General features: G+C 28.4%; 1 protein-coding gene across 1 annotated transcript; it reads right to left on the minus strand.

Moving 5' to 3' along the window:
* Positions 1–13232: 13232 nt before the first annotated feature.
* Positions 13233–18447, minus strand: LOC113556461 (E3 ubiquitin-protein ligase UHRF1-like). The gene is made up of 12 exons (XM_026961416.1): positions 18298–18447; positions 16842–17027; positions 16587–16786; positions 16170–16519; positions 15914–16100; positions 14853–15072; positions 14576–14787; positions 14364–14507; positions 14038–14194; positions 13713–13967; positions 13542–13640; positions 13233–13475 (listed from the first exon to the last, which is right to left on the minus strand). The coding sequence occupies exons 1-12, from the start codon at positions 18445–18447 to the stop codon at positions 13329–13331; spliced, it is 2307 nt and encodes a 768-aa protein (XP_026817217.1). The 3' UTR covers positions 13233–13328.
* Positions 18448–23358: the final 4911 nt, after the last annotated feature.

A 23358-nucleotide genomic window follows, 5' to 3' on the forward strand; every position in this document is an offset into this window, starting at 1 on the left:
ATATTATAAATTAATAATGTATAAAGTTGCGTTTAATGTTATTTCTAATGTATTATGTACAAAAAAAAAAAAAATGTAAAAAATAATTGACTAAATATTTTAGTTTTAAACAGGCTCTTTTCAATATCTGTATATATTTTGATCATAAATGTATACTATTTCCTGCCTGATTATAAATAAACATTTAATAGTTTATTTCTAATTTTTATTGCTAAAAGTGACCATTTTCATGTTAATCATGGTCAATATGTGTAATCAGTTGTTAAAGTGTATTATGCTTGAGCGATGTAGAAAATTATGATCAGTGGGCAATAATTGTGATAAAAAAATAGAAAAACAGTTTCTAATTAATCTACAACTATTTAATCTTATGTAATATGAATGTTTAAAAATAAATTCGCGACATAATATGTCTTAAAAACTTATTTATAGTACTGAAATACTTTATTATACAAAATGATATATTATGGTTATAATAAACTATTAAATTATTTAACTTCTATTCATTTCTGTACTATTTAATTAACTTCACCATACAATTATAATATGTTTTCTCTAAGAATATTACATTTTTATAAAATTTCTATATTACATCTCTGGCTTAGGTTTTTATAGGCATACCCTCTAATAAATCTGTCGATGCAAATGATTATCCATAGAATATAGATACAGAAATCTAACTATTACTTTGACACCAACGTGAGTATATCGTTGACTGTCTTCAGCTGCTTAAACAGTGGTTTTTAATTTTTATACACGGCGACTAGAAACCGCGTCTACCGTTTTGCTTACACATATGCATGCGGGTTTTAGTGAGCAGAAACAGTCGACCGCCCGAAATTAAACATAAGCGGGTTTTCTCATACAGATATACGTACAAATTGAATAACCCCATGTTGAGTTGTAGGCGGATATAAACCACTACGTATGTAACCAGCTTTACAATTACGTATCCCACTTCACTACTTAGTACTCAGTACTTGTAATTTGTATAGTTATATACTCGTATTATTATATTTGGTTTAATTAAGATACCTACTCGGACACTCGGTGACTGACTTGTACGCAAATGGCAAGCACACTTGTGTGCTTACAAATAGTTGATTTGTTTCTGTGATAGAACTGACAAACGGGTGTTCTATGACCACTGTCGTCAAACACCTACAAAGCCACCGATTACGTAAAATTTGAAGTATTTGAACAGAGATATGGATGTCTTAAGATTTATTTCGCTTGCAACTTAGTCCGGCAATACAACCAATTGATAAAAACAGATTCGGCTTTGCTTAAAATGTATTCAATGTAAATTATTCACTCTGAAAGTAAATTTATCGACAGTTTTAGTAGAAACCCGATGTTTTATACTTTATAATTAGGTAATAGTTTTAAGAGTAGTAACAGTACACACCAACTGTTTGGCTCCTGACCAATGACCATTATATTGTTATTCGTGTCAATTTAATTGATGTAAAGAAATTTCTATGTACCAAAATAATGTACACTGTCCCAACGAGAGAACATGTCGCGGCTTGCCGAATATTGGTTCTTTTTCAATTGAGCGACACTCCGCAGTGGTAAAACTGTTTTCTACGGCAAGGGTAGTGTAATCGCGTTTGGATGCGTAGAAGTGATTAAAATGTTAATGTATTATACAATGTGTTCCGGGGGGAAGTGACCGGCCGACGTCATTTGAAAGTATACCGTATAGGTACCTAAAATGATGAAGAAATATCCTTTAAAGAGGGGGTCTAACTTTAATATTTTTTAAGTTATGGGTAATTTAACTATTTTTTAAATAAAACCAAACTTACCGCGCAATTTTTATGTTTCCTCAAAACTTTTCAGCATTTTAACATAATTTTTTTTTAATTTAAAGCTATTTAATTATCCTATTAACCAACATACGCAATTAAACAAGAATTATGCAAATTATTATTATTAAATTGAAAAAAGTAAACTTTTATTTATCAAAATTTAGAATTTTTAAAAATAAATCTCGTATTACTCTAAATGACTCAATATTTAGTATAGGTTTTTTTGGTTGTATATTATTTTACTGATTAATACCTAAAATACTTTATAAGTTTGGTTTTTTATTTTCCATAATTGCAGAGTTCTACGCGTTGTTAGTGGTTATACTATCTTCATTTTTTTAGAATCGAATATCGTTCGTTAAAACAAAGAAACAAAAAGTGTTTCATTTAGAGCACAAGTTGGTTTATAGTCAGGTGGGGAACTTTGAAAATCTGATTAACTAATTAAATAAACATATTTATTTCTTTGTTATTTATTTTTATATTAAAATTAAACTACTTTATTATTATTTTGTGTTTTTTTTTTTCATTAATTAGGTTCCATTTTGTATTTAAAAAATAAACTAATACTTATTATTTTATTAAACTATTTATATTACTTCTGATGAGTTTATACCTCATGTTTAGTAAAATTATAAATAGCCAATAATTACAATTACAAAAGATCTGTAATGTCGTTGCGTATATAATTCTGCAATGATGGAAGACATAAAAACCAAACTTAAAAGGTACTCTTAGTATGCGTTTTGTGTAAATCGATTATATTTAAAATAACAAAAAGTTGCCAACGTTATTATTGTACATTAACGTTCGCTACTTGTGACTTTATATTTTTAAACTAACGTGTAAATATTATAAACATTTACGTTGTTCGACATGCCAACGAAAATATTGTTTACGCATGACTTTATATTGTACTATATTAGTACCTATAGGTGTTATTTGTATACAGCAATATAAATTGAATATGGTATATTTGACAATTTTTATTTCAATATTTTTTTCGTCACATAAATCGGACGTACGGTTTTCGAGTTCTTTGTACAAATCGTATTACATACCTCTATCAATAGTGGTCTCTAAACTACAAAGTATATATTATATTATATTATAATAGTATTGCAATTTGCGAGCAGTATGTCGTTTTCGATTTGTTATTTGTATTAACTATGAGTATTAAGTATAAATATATTACATTATTGATTTCGATACTGTTAAATTTTGTCTGAACGTAGTTATATTTTTTGTAGCTTGAATATTTTTCTAAACATTAGCGTAAATTAGCACGGCCATTTTTGAAATTTACCCGAATTTTATTTACGAGTAATATTTATAAGAAATCATGAAAGCGATGGAGTAATGTTACTTTAGACCTCCCCTCCCCCCCATAAATTTAATAAACACTTTTTACCATTTTTTTTTACTACATATATGTTATTTGTTATAGTGTTATTGTTTATAATTGTCATATCAGAAATTCACATTTTTTACTAGGAGATGCATTTGAAATGACTTAATCAAGTTCAGTGGCGTATACCTATGGTCTCAAATAATGCAGCTGCATGATGGGTTGTCACAACTTTAATTTTTAGGGAAACTAAAAATTTAATTTCCTAGAAAACACATTGGTCTGTGAGTGGGTGTCTATTTTTTGGTGTTGCATGGCCTTTTAAAAAATCTATATACACCACTGTATATAATAATTTCAATTTTTTATTGAAACTTTATACGTTGGTAGGTATAGCTAACTAATATCATATTAGTAATAAACATTCAAATATACTTCATTTAAATCAAAACGTATATGAAATTACGTTAAAATACGACAAGCTACAAGCTGATAATAATATCCCAACTCAACGTAGGGTGAAAGATAAAATATTTTATTATCTATATTTTTTGACAAACAAAATATTTATTTTAATAATAACAATATTAATTAAATATAATTAATATTCGTATTATTATATTATATTTATTTGTGGCAATGCGCTATGCGATTTTTATCATATTTTTTAATCGTTATATATTTATTTTTGAAAATTCGTATATATACTATACATAGTATGTATCTTTTTCTGCCCTGTAGGAATTAACATACGTACCTGGTTTTTACCGTGTAGGAACTTACATATTATGTACCTTTTTCTATCGCGTAGCAACTAACGTATGTATTTTTTGTACCTGTTATACTCCGTTGTAGGAACTTACATTCGCCCCTATACTCTACACTAGGTTTCGATGAGGTATCTACCTTGACCCACCTTGAGTTGGTAATCTACCTACTAGTGACACGACCTATCCGATACATCAATGACATTATGTACGTGACGATAATATGATAAATATATGACCGATAACTTATGTAAGCTTAGGGACCACAGTTGTAGATTTATATACGAAAATCAACAATATTTACCTTCTACATTCTACAACCATAGTTTTTGGTTTTGTTAGGTTACGTATATTCAAAAGCCTATCATTACCGTTAGTCTGTCGCTTAAATATTTCGTTATAAAATGAGTACAATACACGTGATACAATTGAAGAGAGACATATGGAAATGTAAAACTGTGATGCACAAACGGCCTATAAAAAGGTTATTAAAAACAAAATCTATGGGAAAATACCCTATGCCTTTTTTTAACAAAAGCGATGCGCAAACGTCCTACGCCCGTTTCGAGCGTGTCGCCGTATGTAAATTGGCCATTGGGAATGATATTTCCACGGGTTTTATTATTTGTTTTTTTAGATAGGTGCTCACGACTAATGAATAAGTAAAAAAGTATATAGTTGACAATAAAAAGTTGGTCCATAGTACTATAGTAGTCGTAATAGTTTGCTGTAAACATAATATTATTTAAATTAAACAATTTTCAATATTTACTGATAATTAAAAGACATTTAATAAATATCGAGTTGTTATATTATATCATGTATCAAAGCCCAGAGGTATGCTAATGAACTATAACATTTGTTTTTTCAAAGGCCGAGTTTAAAGAAGACGGGTTAGCGATTGCCATAGTCATGCGTCAGGCATTTATCAGGCAAATGCACTAGTATAATATGCGTTGTATATTTGTACATTATTACACAGATATTAGTTAATATAATTTTTTTATCGTCTGTCAGCTATTCACTGATAATACTAATATTACTATCATAATATAAATAATTTACTAATACTAAAATAAATAGGTAGGTGCCTATTTTACAGATTACGAAAAATACATACGTATACGAAACACGAACAGTGTATGGATCTGTATACTGTATTATACTATGTAGGTATACCTACTTCAGTGTTTGTGTACAATGTTTAGAACCGATGCTATTCAATATTATATTTATGTGTGAGCCTGTAAGATATTATCTATTAAGATATATATCTTATATACAACTGCGAGAGTATATTCTTTATTATATTATTCGTTTTAAACTCAGCAATCATACGGGGAATGTAACATAGCCGATTGAAATCAACCACACCTAAAACGGGTAACAATAGACCACTGACAAACTAAGAAACGAAGAGCCCATCTTATCCCCCCATCAATCGAGAATTTTATTTCACTCGACCTAAACGCTATCTGAGGTAGGTATTTTTGATCAGCGGCAATAACAGGCTTTATGTGAGCATAATACCGGGTTGTCCACCAAGCACGCTCACTGCGTCCACCCTAATCTATCTTATAATAATGAATTTATTCAAATTCTACCTATTTTTTTTTTTTTCTGTTGCAATTTTTAAGTATACTTAAGCACTATATTTTCGAGTACAATATTTCCATATACCTTCATACAATTTAAGAAGTGTACTGCATTTAAACATTCATTATTATATGAAAAAAGTGTGGAAGAACGTGCCAAGTAAGCTACCACCCTGTATTTGTAGTACACCGCCTATATAGTTAAAAAAAAAAACCAGTTACGAGTCGAACCCTCCGAGTGTGCTCGAACAAACAACCCCATTCGCATATTATGTTGTTTCATTTTGTTCATTAATCATTATGTATTTTAGTGCACTTATACTTAGGTATTTCATAAAAAAAAAAAAAAAAACAACATGCCAATATCATCCGAATTTAATATATAGGTGCCTATACAACAAACAACACTCTCGCAGGCGTTGATTCATCTGAATACTTATTACTTACTACATTTTCATATTGGAAATTTAAACATAATTTTGTTGTGTAGATTAAAAATGTACCTACCTATTATAAAAAATTATAAAATTCAAAACCAAAATTATCCGTGTTTTTTGTGTGGTTGATTTGATGTTTTGAGTAAAAAGTAGCAAAAAAAACAATTTTTGAATTTTAAAATAAAAAACTTGAAAAACGCGAAAAGAGCACAGATGACAGATTGATAGTTTCATCGTTTTTAATAACCTAACCCACAACAAGTAATGATAATCAACAAATATATGAAGTGTACGTGATAGACGTAAGCAGTTCTGACTCCTGCCAACCAGTTTTAAACTTTTACACAAAAATATTGTTAAATGGTGATAAATATTTTTATGCTCATCCATAAGGCATAAATCATAAACATTCAATATTCTACAATAAATTTCTTCATAAGTGGCTCACATACAATATATTGTTCTAATTTTGTGATTTTAATAAATTAACTGAATTTTTATCACAAATATGTAAACATTAAAAACAAAAATATAATATAATATATCATATTCATATACATTTTATATTAATATATTATACATTATATTTATTTTAATTTTTACAATTTTGTTTTTTTATTTGTTGCTAATGATTTTACCTCGTTCAGCCATAGCTCATAAACTCTAAAAACAGGAAAAACGTATCTTCGACTTCTTTACAACTTCATAATTTTAGACCAAAAAACGAATTAAGCCGCTTTCCTGGGTTATCAAGTATATTTTAAATATTTATTTGGACAAGAATGATGTTAATACATTAAGAATATTATTTTATACCCATTATGATCTAGTTTATTATCAAGAATTACTAATAATTCTCAATGTTGAAGCATTTATGTCGCTTCAAAACGTGGTTATAGACACAAAGAGCAAAAAACAATATATTTCTCGTTCAGCTCATAATCTTAAATTGTTTGTGTTTTAACTATTGTATATTTCTATAACGCGTTACGATGATTAAGGTAACTTTAATAGGATACCAAAGTCCAAAATTATATACAGGTAAACTGTTACGACCTGAGAAAATAAATAATTTTCACCAAAATATAATAGCAAATATTGTTTGTCACACATATATTTATGATAAATCATGCAAACGGGGCCACTATTTAACTTTTTTTATAAATTTCATTATACATGTTAGTGAAACATAATATAATCATACTGTGAGGTACCTATAGTATAATACACTACTAGGCTTTAAATATACGCAATAGGCCTTATCAAAAGGTACCTATTTAAATGTTAAGTTCCGACACGCTGATCATCGCAATAATGATACGTGATGTGTAGAGGTCAGATTTATATTCTCTTAAGATCCTTAAATTATGATGTTTTATGTTCTTAAAAATGCAAAATATTCTATCAGTATTAAAAAAAAATATTTAGTTTAAATTTATTATTTATTAACTTTTGGTATTAATTAATTAATTAAATTAAATTTACAATAATTTGGTTTTAAATTTATTTTAATTAATTCATTTTCCGATAACAATTAATAACCATATATTGTTTCATATGTTCCGGTGTCACTTTAAGTACGCCGATTTGTAAGAATGTTTTTGTATATATGCAGAAGGACCGTTTGACATCGACCGAAGTCACTGGAGAATATTGCAAGTCGGGCTACCATAGTCGGTGAATAATTTTTCCGGAAGTTGTACTGTGTTATTTCCACTGAGAACTTGTCCTATATTTTTCAAAAATTTGTATCCTTTGTTTTTTTGTCGAAGTTGCAATATTTTTGTTTTTACTATTTCTCCTTTTTCTCCTAGTACTTGATCAAGTTGTGTAAAAGTGTTTTTGATAATATTTATCATATAAACTAAGGGCGTATTTGATTTTTCCAAAATTTTGATAATTGTAACAATTTGATAAGGAATATCTGGTGATTAATTTATATTAAAACCCAGAAATGAATCGTATAATGAATATTCTATTTGTCAAAATGCCGACGTACGTGAAATATATTGATAATAACGATATTACAAAAATAAATATATTCCCTAATATTCCTTAACGTGTTGAATATTCTCTAACCACTAAAATATGATTTTTTATGCAAATTAAATTTTTTTTCTATAAATTCTGTGTTTCATGAATCGTAATGATATCTTACTCCCATTTAACTGCACACACTAAAAACGAATGTGTAAAATCATAAAATCCGACCTCTAGTGATGTGTTAAGCGTAAAAAAATGTTTATTTAACGACGTTGACTTAGAATACAATAATATACAATATGTAAGATATATAAGCATTATAAGCTGGTATGTGGTGTTACGACCCGACCCCGGGTGTTGTTTTACAACTTGCCCTTGAAAATGCCTAAAATATTTAACCATCTGCACAGCTATTTCATGGAACTCCCTTGTATAATACAATCAGATCATAAATGTGGTGGTCGTTTTGGTGGCGTCTATACTGTCACAGGGGGTCTGGTAACATGATTAAGTATGCATGTCGATTCGTATCCTTATCCGCGGGACATCGAGTTTCGATTTTTCCAAGAAAAAACGGGTGAATATACCTACTTTAATGGTAAAATTAAATAATGCAATGTTCACGCTCTTCGTCGTGTGTTATAGTTATATCATTTGATTTATATATATATATCATAGGGTTCGTGACATAAATTACTAACGAATATCCAGCACAAGCGTATCAGACATCTATAATGACGATACATCGACCAGCACTTATATGATATCTATTATAGTTTAGTCTGTTTTAAGCCGTCAAATAACGATACACAATGTACACGATGGCATTTATAATACCCGAAAAACGGAGGGTCAAAATGTATAAACTCTTTATAGTATGTTACATTAGTAATATTGTTAACATCCTTTTGCTCGCAAGAGTAGAATTCGTTGAATATGAACAAATGAAACACAAAGGAGAAAAGCAGTTAGATTTTTCCATCTGTATGTCATTATTTAAAAACTGTTGTATTTGGCTAATCTTTATTATTTATTGCATTATATTATTAAAATAAATATTTTTATTTTTTTTATTATTCATTTAGATTTTATTTTTTTCGACCGTATATGTGTATTTTACGTATATTATATACTTAATTATTTGATTAATATTATAACATGTGACATCTATTAAATTGAATATATTAATACTATTAAATATTTGAACCACTAATTTTTACAGATTAGTTATTCTGGCGGTGGAGTATATCTTATCGCCCGTGTTATTCTTATTAATTTTAAATTTTGATTGCAATTATATCGGTCGGAGGATACGACGTTAGCAAGAAATCAGTTGTCGACTATCCGGTCTCTATTAATAATAAAATCAGGGGCGGAGCGTCAGGGGAGACTTTGAGACTGCGTCTCCTCAATAATTATAACATTGCAATAAAACTAATTTTTAAGGTATTTTAGGTATTTGTGTAATCCGTGTAGGAATAATACCACTTTTGTCAACTATAATCACTATATATATATATATATATGTGTGTGTATAAATATTCTCTCCGTTGTGGTGTGTGCATACGTTATACGTTTTAAGAAAATAGCACTAGGTACACAATTCTTGGAATTAACGATAATGATTAACGACGGGCAATGAGGTCGTAACACGAATGAGACAGTCGTTCAACAGTCTCCAGTCTAATATTATAGATGGCATATAAAAGTTCGGAGGGGAAATCACAGCGATAATGGTTTTTGTATAGAGTCCGTGAGACAAGTCTCATTAGTAATATTTGCCATTGCCCATTAGTATATACGTAATCGGTGTGTATATTTGTAAGAGTGTCGTACGCTTATAAATTTAAAAATATGGAATTAAAACATTGTCCTTTAAATGAGTTATTGGACAAAGATTTTCATTTATTTACTTATGATGAAAAATGTAAATTAAAAAACAAAAAGCCTACTCCATATTTAGCCATTGAATATAAAGACGGAAAATTTACCCGTAAATTTCAAATCAGTTGGTATAATAAATTTACAAGGCTTAGTGGCTGTGATGAACGCGACGAACAATGCAATTTATCTATATTTTTTCAGTAGTTCAAATTAATAACTTAGAATGAAGTTGAATAAATTATCTATCAAAAATATAGATAACTATATTCGGAATTATTTAACAAATTTAATCAGTTATAGCATTGATTAAAATACTAATATTTTAAGTAAAAATGTATATAAATAGCTAATAGTTAAACAAAAGTTAAGTTTCCCCGTAAATTGTATTCACGCACCGCTACTGAATAACATATATTATTGTATTAAATTTGTGATCAAATTTCTGATGCTCTTTAAATATTTTTTTCCACAAATCTCAATTTTTGGTATTATAAATTCCTGAGATGAATGTGTTACATTTGATTCAACGATGTAAACGAAAAACGATCCTGAGCGGAGACGGTCTAATAGCATATTATTATACTAAATATATTCATGTTATGGTTTTTGTTATTTCTTATTAGGTATAGACGGTAAATTATGATTTATTTTATTATTAATATTAAGGAAGGTTGAAATATTTTTTGGCGAAATCATTGTGTTCGAAAACATCATTGTGGGTATAAAATATAATAATAAACGTAAATTGTGTATGTCTTCGCGGCTCGCGAAGTCACAAATAATGTCTTGTAAACTTTAATAAAATAATGAGTACTTATTGTTATTTATAATTTATAAACATGCGATTTCGTCCAAATTTTAATTTTAGATGATTATAAAAATAAACTGTATGGCATCTATGCATTTTAAATATTTGAACATAACTATTTGTATAAGACGTTTAAGAACAACTTATGTGGAATATTGTATAAAATTGTCATGCATTTTTACTCTTCCCCGCGAATTTTTTTTAATGACATTTATAAAAATAAAAATTTCAAATGTCTATTAATAGCTAAAAAAGAATCAAAATATTTTGAAATTTATAATATTTAAAGGAAATGATAACATAAACATTTTGTGATAATTTTAAGTATTTTCGGGATATTCAATATGGGTTACTTACACCTTACACAAAAAAAATCAATTTTGTTAAAATCTGATATTTTGTATAAAAATATGTATTTTTCTTTAATTAGTTTTTGGTTTTATTCAATTATTTTGAAAAATACTAGGCATTTTGCAAAAACATAATAGTTTAAGTTTCCACGAATAATTTTTTAAATTATAACAAAATAATTAACATATGACTATTTGTTGTTTTTATTAAAAAAATTTAAAAAAAAATTAATTTCGACAAATTGGAAATTCAAATGTCTAAAAAATAATAATTTTTTTAAATTTTTATACATTTGTCAGATTTTACGATTTCAGTAAGAATTACTTAGGAAGAATCTTTATAACATTTTCAAAACTTAGATATAAAAAGAAATTTATCTTATGAATTTTTAACTACAACATTTTTTACTAATTTTCGCGATTTTTATGAATTTCGACCAAATTCTAACTTTATTGTTTTTAAAAAATATTTTGATTATTATGCGTAGATTTTAGACATATTTAAATTGAGAAATAAAAAACTTATGAGTAACCTTGTATTAATTTTTCAAGCATTTCTACTTAGCAAATAATTTTTTATCAAAAATCTAGAAAAAAAATAAAATAATTGAAAATTTCTTATACTTATAAAAATCTCAATAATATGGTAAATAAACACGGTACATTAACATTTGCTAAAAAATTCAAGTTTTTACGGTTTTCGTTTTCGAATTACATGAAAAAGAAATCGATTTTTAAAAATTAGATTTACGTAAAAATTCTAGTTTTTCATTAATTTTCGGTTGGTTTTTGCTTTATATAACTGCTATTTAATGCTAAGAATTATTATCCAGTCTGACCTCTCTATAATACAAAATAAATACAACTTGATATCCAAAATTTTCTATGCGGATGTGATTTCACAGATAATTATCAAGACAAATCAAAATGTGCTTATTGACAGAGTACAATAAACGGACAAGATAATATGCCAGACCTTGAAAAAGATCCAAATGCCAGTTATATTTATCGACGATTGTATGAAAATGTACCAACTGGTATTTATGAGTGCAATCAGACATGCAAATGCAACAGTTTGTGTTTAAATCGTGTTGTACAACAACCAATACCTAATAACTTACAGTTGTTTAAGACAGAGAAAAAAGGTTGGGGCGTACGTTGTTTAAATGACATACCACGAGGAACTTTTATATGTTGTTATGTAGGAAATATATCAACAGACTAATGCCACAGAACAAGGTAAAAATCATGGTGACGAGTACTTGGCAGATTTAGACTATTGAAGTAGTTGAGAAATGCAAAGATTATGAAGAATATGCGTATTCAACTGAATAAAACACTAAATCTCAAAACCTGTCAGAAAAAACTATAGATATATTGAAAAAATAGCCTTTCATGGTAATAATTTCTATTCAAAAAAATACTTATAATATATATTTAGTATTTATTTTTTAAATCATTGTTATGAGAGAAAAAGCATACAGAGAAAGGAAGTGGCTTGTTATTGTGGTTCAGCTAAATGTAAAATAAAACTTATTTAAATATACAAGCATTTTTTAAGGAAAATAAAGTTGTGAATTTTGGTAACACTAAATTAATATAATATAATTTGTTAAATACAGGGCAACAATTTAGCTAAAAATGTATTCTCTTCATTGGATATGAATTTGTATTTATAATTCTTGATTATCAAATGTGATATGCTAATCTATATTTAACCAGTATTGTGGAATTTCAATTAAATACACTTTAATAATAGTTTAAAATTTTTATAATTTTAAATATAGTTGATATTTTGAAGATATTGTATAGAATATAGATAATAATTCTGGATGTAATTAAAAAATAGTTTTTAAGCTTTTAGAACAATTTAATTGTATTGAACTGAAAAAATCATTCTTTCGTTAAATTTAAATCCAAAATCTATCTTAAATGCTTTGTGTAATTAAATTAATAAATCAAAGATAATTCAAATTTTTACTTCATAAATATATTCAACATTTTTTAGTCTTTTGATTTTTAACATAGTAATACAAAATTATTAATATTTAATGTAGTCTTTTCCAAAAAAAATTTAATATACATCAATAAACTTTTAATGGAACATTAATACAAAATTTATGGAAAAAAGTTTTTATTAAAAAAACAGTTAGCCTATCTTTCAAGTAGGTAAAATAAAAAAAATAAATCAATATGTATAAATGTATGAATAAATAAACTTACTAAATAGATGTATATAAATATTTATCATGTTTTTGCTGAGATAATTAATAAAAATTATATTAAGCAATGTTTTATGCCATCTTTTTAAATAAACATAGTAAAAATTGTTTGTAAAAATATTAACGACCATTGTTATATCCCGGAAAGAAATACAAAAGTGTGTTAGCCAATAAAGTATTTATGTTCATGCGATAAGATTTTCCCAATTCAGCTCTACATGATGGGCAATGGTAAACTTCAGAAGCAAATGATCTTTTCAAACACCCCTAAAAAAAAAACCATAGGAAAACTAATTTTTCAAAACAAAAAATAAATATTAGTCACAAACTTACTTTACAAATATTGTGGGAACATTCTAATGTGATTGGTTCAAATACAATATCTTGACAACATATGCACATAAAAGTTTCTTCAACTCTATCCAAAAATGCCTATAAGGGTAATATTAATAAATAAAATATGTCAGCAAAATTATCAATATTAAAAATTAAATAGGTAAATACTTTCTGGCCATCTTTCAACAACTCCTTACAATCATCCCAATATTTTTTATTGGCAGCATCAGCTTTGATGAATTCTTCTCCTTCTTTTTCGAGTTTAAACTCTATTTTTGGTTTTTTTACAGAGTCTTTTTTTTCATCTTTCTTTCCATCTGATTCATTGTTTTCAGTGTCTATATCTTTTAGTGTTCTTTTTCTGTTAGACTCCGGTAATTTTGTATTGTCAAGTTCAGTAGGAGGTATATAATTTTCTGGATACTAATAAAACAACCACACAAACAACTGAATAGTTAGATATTTTATTTTTTATTTACATTAATCAACTCACAATTATTTCAAGACCTAGTTCAGCTATACGCTTTTTGCCTTTTGCTGTCCAAGGGGCTGGAGTAGGATCATCTCTTTTCAATACAAAACGCCACACAATAAATCCAGATATTCCAGTTTCTGGATAATACTTCACAACTTTGTAAAGACCATCATAACTTTAAAATAAATGTTTTCTAATTAATCAAACTTATATAATGAAAAATGTATTGTTTTGGAATTATTAATTGACATTATATCAAGCACCTTGATGTTTGGTTGCAAATTTTTCTTGCATATCAATTATATTTATTTATAAGTATTACTTTAAATATAAAGTATTCATACCGGTTGCCCACTTCAGGTGCATACTTGGAATGTTTATGAAGTTTATAGTTCCGTACAACTCTAACCGGTTTGCCTTTTTTCCAATCTACAGCTGTAGCTCCTTTCTTATCATTGATTTCTGCATTACAGTTGAGAGCTAAAGCCCTAAAATAAATATAACAATAATAATTGAGATTGACAAATTTTTATTTAATAATTGTACTGTGAATTACCTGTTGTAACGTGTCAATTCTTGGTCACAACTCTGCAGAGCGGTGCGTTTGTTACCCGATAGATCTCTACCACCTGAACCAGTATACATGAAATCATCACCATTGTCAATGTCATCTTCATAACCACCACTCAATACAATACTAAATGCTCCTTGATTATCACGGCCATGTATTCCTCCAACTGGTGGACGGTGAATACCACTTTCAGATACCTTAAGAACAACAATATAAAAAAAACCATTTAATATGCTCCAAGAGAGATTTTGCCAAAACTCACTTGAACGCGGAATAACCACGTAGTGCCGACTTCAACACCAGGAATGGCACCAAAATGGTTTGGTGGAACAATGTTGCATGTTTTTGTTCTACCGACACATGCCATACCTTTTCCCCAATCACGTTTTGATGTTGACGCCAATGTCTTTTTTTTTGAAGCCTTCAATTTTCCACCAGCTTTTACAATTTCGTTTTCATCATTTTTGCATTTTGGGCAATACCTAGTACAAGTATTTTGCATATTAACATATTCATAACAGTAAAATTAATTAATGTTAATACAATGAAACCCAACTTAACGGACACCTATATATCAGATCCTGGCAAAATGATAGGCATTCCAATGTATTTCGACCTGTCTATAACGGACTCTTTTAATTAAGGACACGGACACTAATGTTTTACCCCAGTGAAATCATAACGATAACGGTAAAAAATCCTAGTTCAAATCTAAATGTAATATCATATTATGAATATGCGTACTAAGAAACAGCGTCAGTACAGAACGCAATTAAAAACACAGATTTTGACAGATTGCAATATAGTCGATTTTGATAACGTTAACCGTGAGTACCTATTGAATTTATGAAGTTGAGATACAATCAAACAGAAATAAACTGTAATAATAAGTATAACAAAAAAAACCATAAGTAATTTTAATGTTTTTATTCAGTTTCTATCAGTTTGCATTCAGAGTTTACATGTTTTTCTTAGCAATGGCACTTACCATACTGCGTAAATCTTTCAAGTTAAAACAAAAAGTGAACATTATTAATTTTAAAGAGTCTAGCAGTGTGTCTATTTGCTAACTTGCTGATAAATATTAAAATTAAATTTATTACGTAGGTATATGTAAAATAAAATAATATAATAATAATATGTACAATATTAATATAATATATATACAACATTTTAATTTTTTCTTAAACAGATATATTTTTAATTTTACTTATAAAACACTGAAACCTGTCCATAACGGACAATTTTTTTGGTCCCGTGATTGTCCGTTATGTATAGGTTTCATTGTAGTACTATACCAACAATTTAACATTTGTCACTTACCAATCATCATCTTTGGGGATTTCTGTCAAGGGTGGTGAAAGACATGTTATATGAAAACCTTCATCACATTCATCACACATTATCTGATTATCTTCATCGTGTTTGCCACCACAAATACTACACCCACAGTCATAACATAATTTATTAGCGTTATCTTTGCATTTAGTACAACTCAAAGCTCTCGCTCCTTTTCAAGAAAAAAGATTAATTTAATAGTTTTTTAATAAAAAAATTTGGTTCAAATTTGTATTCTTACTTTCAACAGAAGGCTTTGTTTGCATGATCGCATCATCTTCTTCTGTCCTCTCTGCAACTAACTTAAGTGGTTTTATTTTTAAGATATCATCGAGGAACATCAATCGACAATCATTCAATACTGCTTTATTCGATCCAAGCGTTACATCTCCTATTACTTCTCGATTTCGTCTATTAACTGTTATTTTTTTTACTTGCACGTCATACCAATAACCACGTTCTTTAGGATGTTCAGAATTAAAATTCATAAGAACTTTATCGTTGATTTTTAGTTGATCAAATGGCAAATTTTCAGTAGAATATGGTCTTATATCTTTCAATGTAACTTTGGCGGGTGGGTCCTTAGGAGCTCTAATAAATATTACTTAAATGGCTTAAACATACAAATTAATTTTAAATAAAAACATTTAAGACATACCCTACATCCTCTACAATATAAATAAGTCCATCATTTTCTTCTTGATTATCAAAGGAAGTTTCTTCATTTTCTACAGATATATCTTTTTTTATCTTCACTATTTTACCCATGTACCATACACCGTATTCAAAATCTCGTACATCAACATAATCGCCTAATTTAAAATACTTGCTTTCCTCAGAAATATCCTCTATATTGTCCTAGAATAAAAAAAAGTTATAGCATATGAAGATTTTATTATTATAAAATATTTACGTCTTCTGTTATAGAACTGGTGGCTGTAGAGCAACTTTGAATACATTTTTCATCTTCTAAATTCTTAGGAACCTTTAACTCTGATTTTTTTGTAGAGTCAGTTTCAGTAGTAGATACTATAACTATTAATTGTATTACTTCGTTTATATTAATACTATAATCAAAGAGGCTATATTGGTTTTCAAGCTGAAACATTTACACAAAATGAGGTACCTATTATTAAAATAAATATTAGGAGCATTATTTAAGTTAAAACAGTTTAATGATCCTAGTAATAAATATCCATTATTAGTGTTGTCAATAGTCAATTTAGGAATCTAGAAACTTAACACAGAAATGTGCACAAGCGCGTACACAAAAAATATATTTCAGAGGGGGGGGGGGGGTGATTTAGAGAAATTAAATACTGTTAAATGAAGAATTTATGAGATATAATAGCTTTAAACGAGGCATTAACATTTAAAAATGCACTAACAATTTAAAATTATCAAATATTCACAACTCCCTGCAAAATGAAGACATAAAAATAATTAATGAGGTTCATTATTTTTACTTTTGAATTTAATAGTAATATTAAGCTTAAAAGAGTTAATATATTTTTAGAAATTTGCTGTTTTAACTTTATAAGATAGAGACAACGTACAAGAATGTTGCATCCTTTTAATTATTAACTAATTGAGACGAGCTATATCACTGATCAACTAAAATAATAATTGCCTTGTCTTCTATGGTTCAACTTTCAAGACTTACTGATTTTTGAATTAAAATAGTTTTAAATTGACCTTTTATGGGGTAACTGAAATTGCCTATGATTTAAATTATCAGTCATCGAATTTTCAATAAAATACATTTTCATTTAATTGTAATAAATCTTAGTGTATGGCGCGTGGGGGGGGGGGGTGTCAAAGTCTAGAACAATTAATACAATTATTTTCATGAAAATTTTGAAATTTTTTTTCCATATAGATTAATTATTTTTTTTAAATAATAGACAATAGACCATTTGTTAATTATACATTTATACCCAAAAAATTAACCAATTTACTTATAAAATAAAAATACTAACTATTTAATATATTTCATGAATTAAAAAAAAAAATTAGAATTTCAAATGAATTACATTTTTAATAAATACCATTTGCATTCTTGCATTACATACCTACATAATACCTTATATACCTATATATTATATTATATTATATAATACAATATATTTATTACAGGAAGTTAAAAACTAAATATTACAAATTTTTAATACTATTATTACACATGAGTATATGGCTAAGTTGGAAACTTTACTACGGCATACGCCTACCACCTTATATTCTATAAAAAAAAATTGAAAAATTGATAAAACATGAAAAATTTCAGTCGTAGAAAATCGTTACTGAAAATTGTAATGAAAAAAATGCTTACAGCTCGACGAACAACACGACGAGCGGTTGATGATAATCACCTGTTTGCCCGCGAAGAACAATCGCTGGTTTTCCGGTTTGACGTCGAACTTCTTCTCGACGAGTGTCTTTAAGTCGCCGATCTTCGTCGTCCTAGACGTGGGTATCGCGACCGACACGCCGGTGTTCATCATCCTCACTAGCACGTGCATGACGACGACTTATTCTTGGCCAACAACGACGTTTTCTCTGCGCAGTGTCGGTACGTACTTTTAACGGCTACGGTCGAGCGCACGCGTGTTTAAATCACGACTTCTAGTCGCTTTGCTCGGTTCTACGCGTTTTTACGGCGTGGACGACCGGGTTTAGTCGGAAAAACTAGCGTGAAACAACGACAACTGGGTACCCGCACAAACGACGCGTCTGACGAATAATTATGAAAGCATGCGAGTATCGACGACGGCGACGGTCGTCAGCAAACGCGGCTTTTGGAACGAGTAAACGGCAGTACGGGACGAGAACACACGAGTCGTACGAGGTGTATCGTGTACCGCGTGGTCGCCGTCCGATGTTAGCGCTGTGTAGACAATTTAAACAAGTGCACGACTAATGATTATTATCGTGTGCATGTGCGTGTGTGTGTGTGCTATCGATAATATTTTTATTACGAGCTAATGATTAGCCGCTTCGCTATTAATATACCCGAAAAACCCGAAAACGACGTCGACGGGCGACGACACTCAACCGTCTCGGACGCTGTCGACAGCGCAGGAGTGAGGCGCGGGGGCTCGTCACGATAGACGCGTTACAGTGTAATAAAATAATAATATTTAGTATTTACAACATTTACAACGCGATATCGCGTTCGCGGTACCTACGCACTCGCGGTCGCGCCTCATAATAAATTGCAAGATCACGATATCTTATAACATAATGTTTGTGTATATTATCGCATAAGTTTACACCTAATGTCGGATTTAACGGGCCAATTGTGTCCGAGCCGTCCAAGAGAACTCGCTATTCACCGTTGATTCATTGATACAATATTCATTAATATATTTTAATGGTTATAGTCATTGTGTATTTAGTCTAACAATATTATTGTAACAAATAATACGCATTTGTATTATTGCGATTATGATAATGTGTACCTAGTGCCGACCCGCATGGGATACGACGGAGTGATTAGGAATTTTCCATTTAGATGTAGTGGGTCCAGATAATTTTCCAAATACTTAATGGAGGACTTCGCACACTACCCACCCAATTATGCACTATATCATTATGCAGTGGCGGATCTAGGATTTGTTTTTGAGGGCTAAAGTTTTTCATATTATTTTACATCATACCACATATAATTTTGTAAGCATAATATTTAGGATTTGATGTTAGGTCTTACAAATATAATATAATATAACTATCGGAATCCGCCACTGACTATGTGTCGAGTACACAATATATCACGAAGGCATGAACTTAGTTATACCATTCTACACCTCTAGGGTAGTACCGTAAGTAAGTAATGACTCAAAAATGGCAACAATATTACTTATTTAAATATTATATGATGTAAATGTTATGTACAATATAATAATTAAATATTAAGAGGACACTGGCACACTGTCGGGCGCCGGCTCCCCTCGTGTATAATTTCTCAGTTCTCTGTCTTCGTTAGGTAAATCAAAATTCTAAGATCTTTATTGGTTCTACTGAACATAAATTAGCTGTTGTATATAGTATATTACAATATTATTATATGGTAAAGCACTAAGTAAAACTATTAATAAGACGGAGAAAAAATGTGAGACGGCGACCTTTTAATCGTATAATAAATGTTACGTTTTCGACAAGTTGAATACCATATTGTCCATATAATACTTAGTAAAACAAATTACTATAAATTATAATATCAACATAAAATATACTTAGACACTTGGCCTTAATGGCTTAATAGTATAAGCTGACAGATTGTCCTGCTTTCCCGAGTCGTTTTTCATATGCAATGATTGAATCAAATTTGGCACATTTATTACAGAAGTGACTTACTCAATGAAAAGTTAGTAAGTTACAATTGGAGGACCTAGTCCTACTGCTCCTTTTTACCTTATAAACATCCAATGACATAATATTTATATTTTAAATACCTGTACAAATTTGATACAAAAAAGATCCAAAATATTTTGAAAATCATAGATCTAGAAAATACTGTTACCTATTTTAATTAATATTCAACTATTTACGGTTATTCATTTTTGAATTACAATAAAATAACAAGATCGTTATTTTAAATGCGAATATCCGATTTCATAAAAATTTAAACTGCAGATCGCGACGCTTATAAAAATATTTTAGGTTTAATTTAACTTTGTTTTTAATTACAATAATAATTTGTTACAGTGCTAATTCGTATTTGTAATGAACAGCGAACGAAATCCTTCCCGTAATCCTGATACCAAATTTCCATGTTCAGGCCTATCTTTTTCGTCAAATTTTGTATACAAATTAAATTATTCATTTTCTGTATTCAAGAGAGCAAAAAATTGAACGAAAAATTGTTATCATTATCCGTTTTATGTACTTATTGAAAATAATATTTCGGAAAACATTATTCATAAATTTGTTATAAAAAAAGAATGGGCAAGTGGATATCGTTCTGCTGTATAGACGTATAGTAGAGATGGAAAGTAGGTCACTATAATGGATGTGTTAAATTTGAATACAATGTCGGGTATCATTGTATACGGAAAACGATTCTGAACGGAGATGATTTGTCAGTCTAGGATATATATTACCTATATTGAAATTGTAATAGGCATATCGTTATTTTACGCGATTTTGTAAAAAATTAAATTTTATACGCTAATAAATTTATTATTAGATTCTGAACGGAGTGATGAATGTATTGATTTTACAATGATGTATGTTTTTTTTTTTGTGTCTGTCATCATGTTTTGGAGTAGTAATAATGCTTCGATTTTTGACTTCAGTCCCTCTTTGAAAAGGAAAATTCATCTAGTTGGTACTTTGGAGGGGTCAGAAGTAAAAAAATTCCAGTAGTTTTCAAAAGCGTCAGAAAAAACGGGAATTTTTACGCATAACCACTTTTCGACAAAATCGATTTTTTGATTTTGCTGTAACTCAAAAACGAATCATTGTAAATACTTAAAAATTTCACCAAATGTTTATATTAGCGTTATCTATTTACGATTAAGTTTTCAAAATATTTTGACATTTTTTAAGCTACTTATAGACAATTGAAATTTTCGACTTTTTTAAGTTTTTTTTCTCGAAATGCCGATAAAAAAAAATTAAGCTTTCCAAAAAATCTTTAAAATTTAATACAAGGTTTATTATAAGTTGTACTTATCGTAGTAAAAAAAAATCAAAAATCGTTAGACATAATGTTTGGTTATAAGCATTTGAAGTTCAAATATTTATGAAATATATCAAAATCGCGAAAATTTGCAAGGAATTTTGAAGTTGAAAATTCATAAAATTTTTGTGATTTAAACCTAAGGTTAAAAAACCTAATACAAGGGCATCCATAAGTTTTTCTTCAAGTAAGTGTAAAAATTAATTCCAGCGTCAATATAGAAAAATTTTTATAAAATTACATTTGTATGAAATTTAATTTTATATAAAATCGCGTAAAATAACGATTTCTTACAATTTAAATATAGGTAATAATATAATATATCCTACTAATTATCATTGACTGACAAATCATTTCCGTTCAAAATCGTTTTTCGTATACAATGATACCTTTCATTGCATTCAAATTTAACATATCCATTATAGTGACCAGTGACCTACTCTCCACATCTATTATACAGCAGAGCGATACCCACTTGCCCACTTTTTTATATTGACAGTAGAAATTTTTTTTAGAGTAACTTGAAGGTAAACTCATGGATAACCTTGTATTAGGTTTTTTTTACCTAAGGTATAATGTATAAATCACTATAACATTTACGAATTTTCAACTTCAAAATTCCTTGCAAATTTTCGCGATTTTGATATATTTCGTAAACATTTAAACTTTAAATGCTTATAAACAATAATTGTGACTAAGGATTTTAATTTTTTTTTACTGCGATAAGTACAATTTATAATAAACCTTGTATTAAATTTTAAAGATTTTTTGGATTGTTAAATTTTTTTTATCGGCATTTCAAATAAAAAAATTAGAAAAATCGAAAATTTCAATAGCTTATAAATAGTTTAAAAAAATTCTAAATATTTTGAAAACTTAATCGTAAATAGATAATGCTAATATAAACATTTGGTGAAAATTTCAAGTATGTACAATGATTCGTTTTTGAGTTACAGCAAAATCAAAAAATCGATTTTGTCGAAAAGTGGTTATGCGTAAAAATTCCCGTTTTTATCTGACGCTTTTGAAAACTACTGGGATTTTTTTACTTCTGACCCCCTCAAAGTACCAACTAGATGAATTTTCCTTTTAAAAAAGGGGCTGAAATCAAAAATCAAAGCATTATTTCTACTCTTAAATGAGATGACAGACAAAAAAAAAACCACACATCATTGTAAAATCAATACGTTCATCACTCCGTTCAGAATCTAAAAGTTATTAAAGAAAAATAGTTTGAATTCCCAAAAGGCTTAAACATATGTATACTTACATACTATTATTTATTTCTACGGTTTTTATTTTAAATTAATTTAATGATTTGTTGTTGTTATGTTAAATTTTATTAATTTATTGTAGTGCTTTAAATTTAATATTTGATATATTGGACATTTTTTGGAATTATCAATTAATTTCTACAGTTCACACATAAAAAACAATTTACATGTTGATCTTAACAGCATTATTATAGCCTTTGCAAAATATTTTATTTAGCTTAGGTCGTTTTTATTAGTTTTCATTACAAACAAATATAATATAAATTATATTTTACATAATTGATTTAGTTATATTGTATGCAATTAATTATTTAATAGGTATCTATATAAAATAAATGCTAAATACCTGCAAATTAGGTATGTACCTTGAATTTTTATATAATCCCTACGTGTTATTTTATTCGATGAAAACTTGTCAATAACGTTTCCAATGAGCTCCTGTTTTTATTTTTAGTACGTAAAATACCATAATATAT

The sequence above is a fragment of the Rhopalosiphum maidis genome, chromosome 3, assembly GCF_003676215.2.
Source record: "Rhopalosiphum maidis isolate BTI-1 chromosome 3, ASM367621v3, whole genome shotgun sequence".
NCBI classification, from domain to species: Eukaryota; Metazoa; Arthropoda; class Insecta; order Hemiptera; family Aphididae; genus Rhopalosiphum; species Rhopalosiphum maidis.

What these genes read in the sequence shown, in the direction of transcription:
- LOC113556461 (XM_026961416.1), bottom strand. Translation starts at nt 18,447, where the DNA reads ATGCACGTGCTAGTGAGGATGATGAACACCGGCGTGTCGGTCGCGATA. An exon ending in TATATTGTAGAGGATGTAGG is followed by an intron (nt 16,520 to 16,586) that starts GTATGTCTTAAA and finishes AATATTTATTAG; the next exon opens with AGCTCCTAAGGACCCACCCG. An exon ending in GTTCCCACAATATTTGTAAA is followed by an intron (nt 13,476 to 13,541) that starts GTAAGTTTGTGA and finishes TTTTTTTTTTAG; the next exon opens with GGGTGTTTGAAAAGATCATT.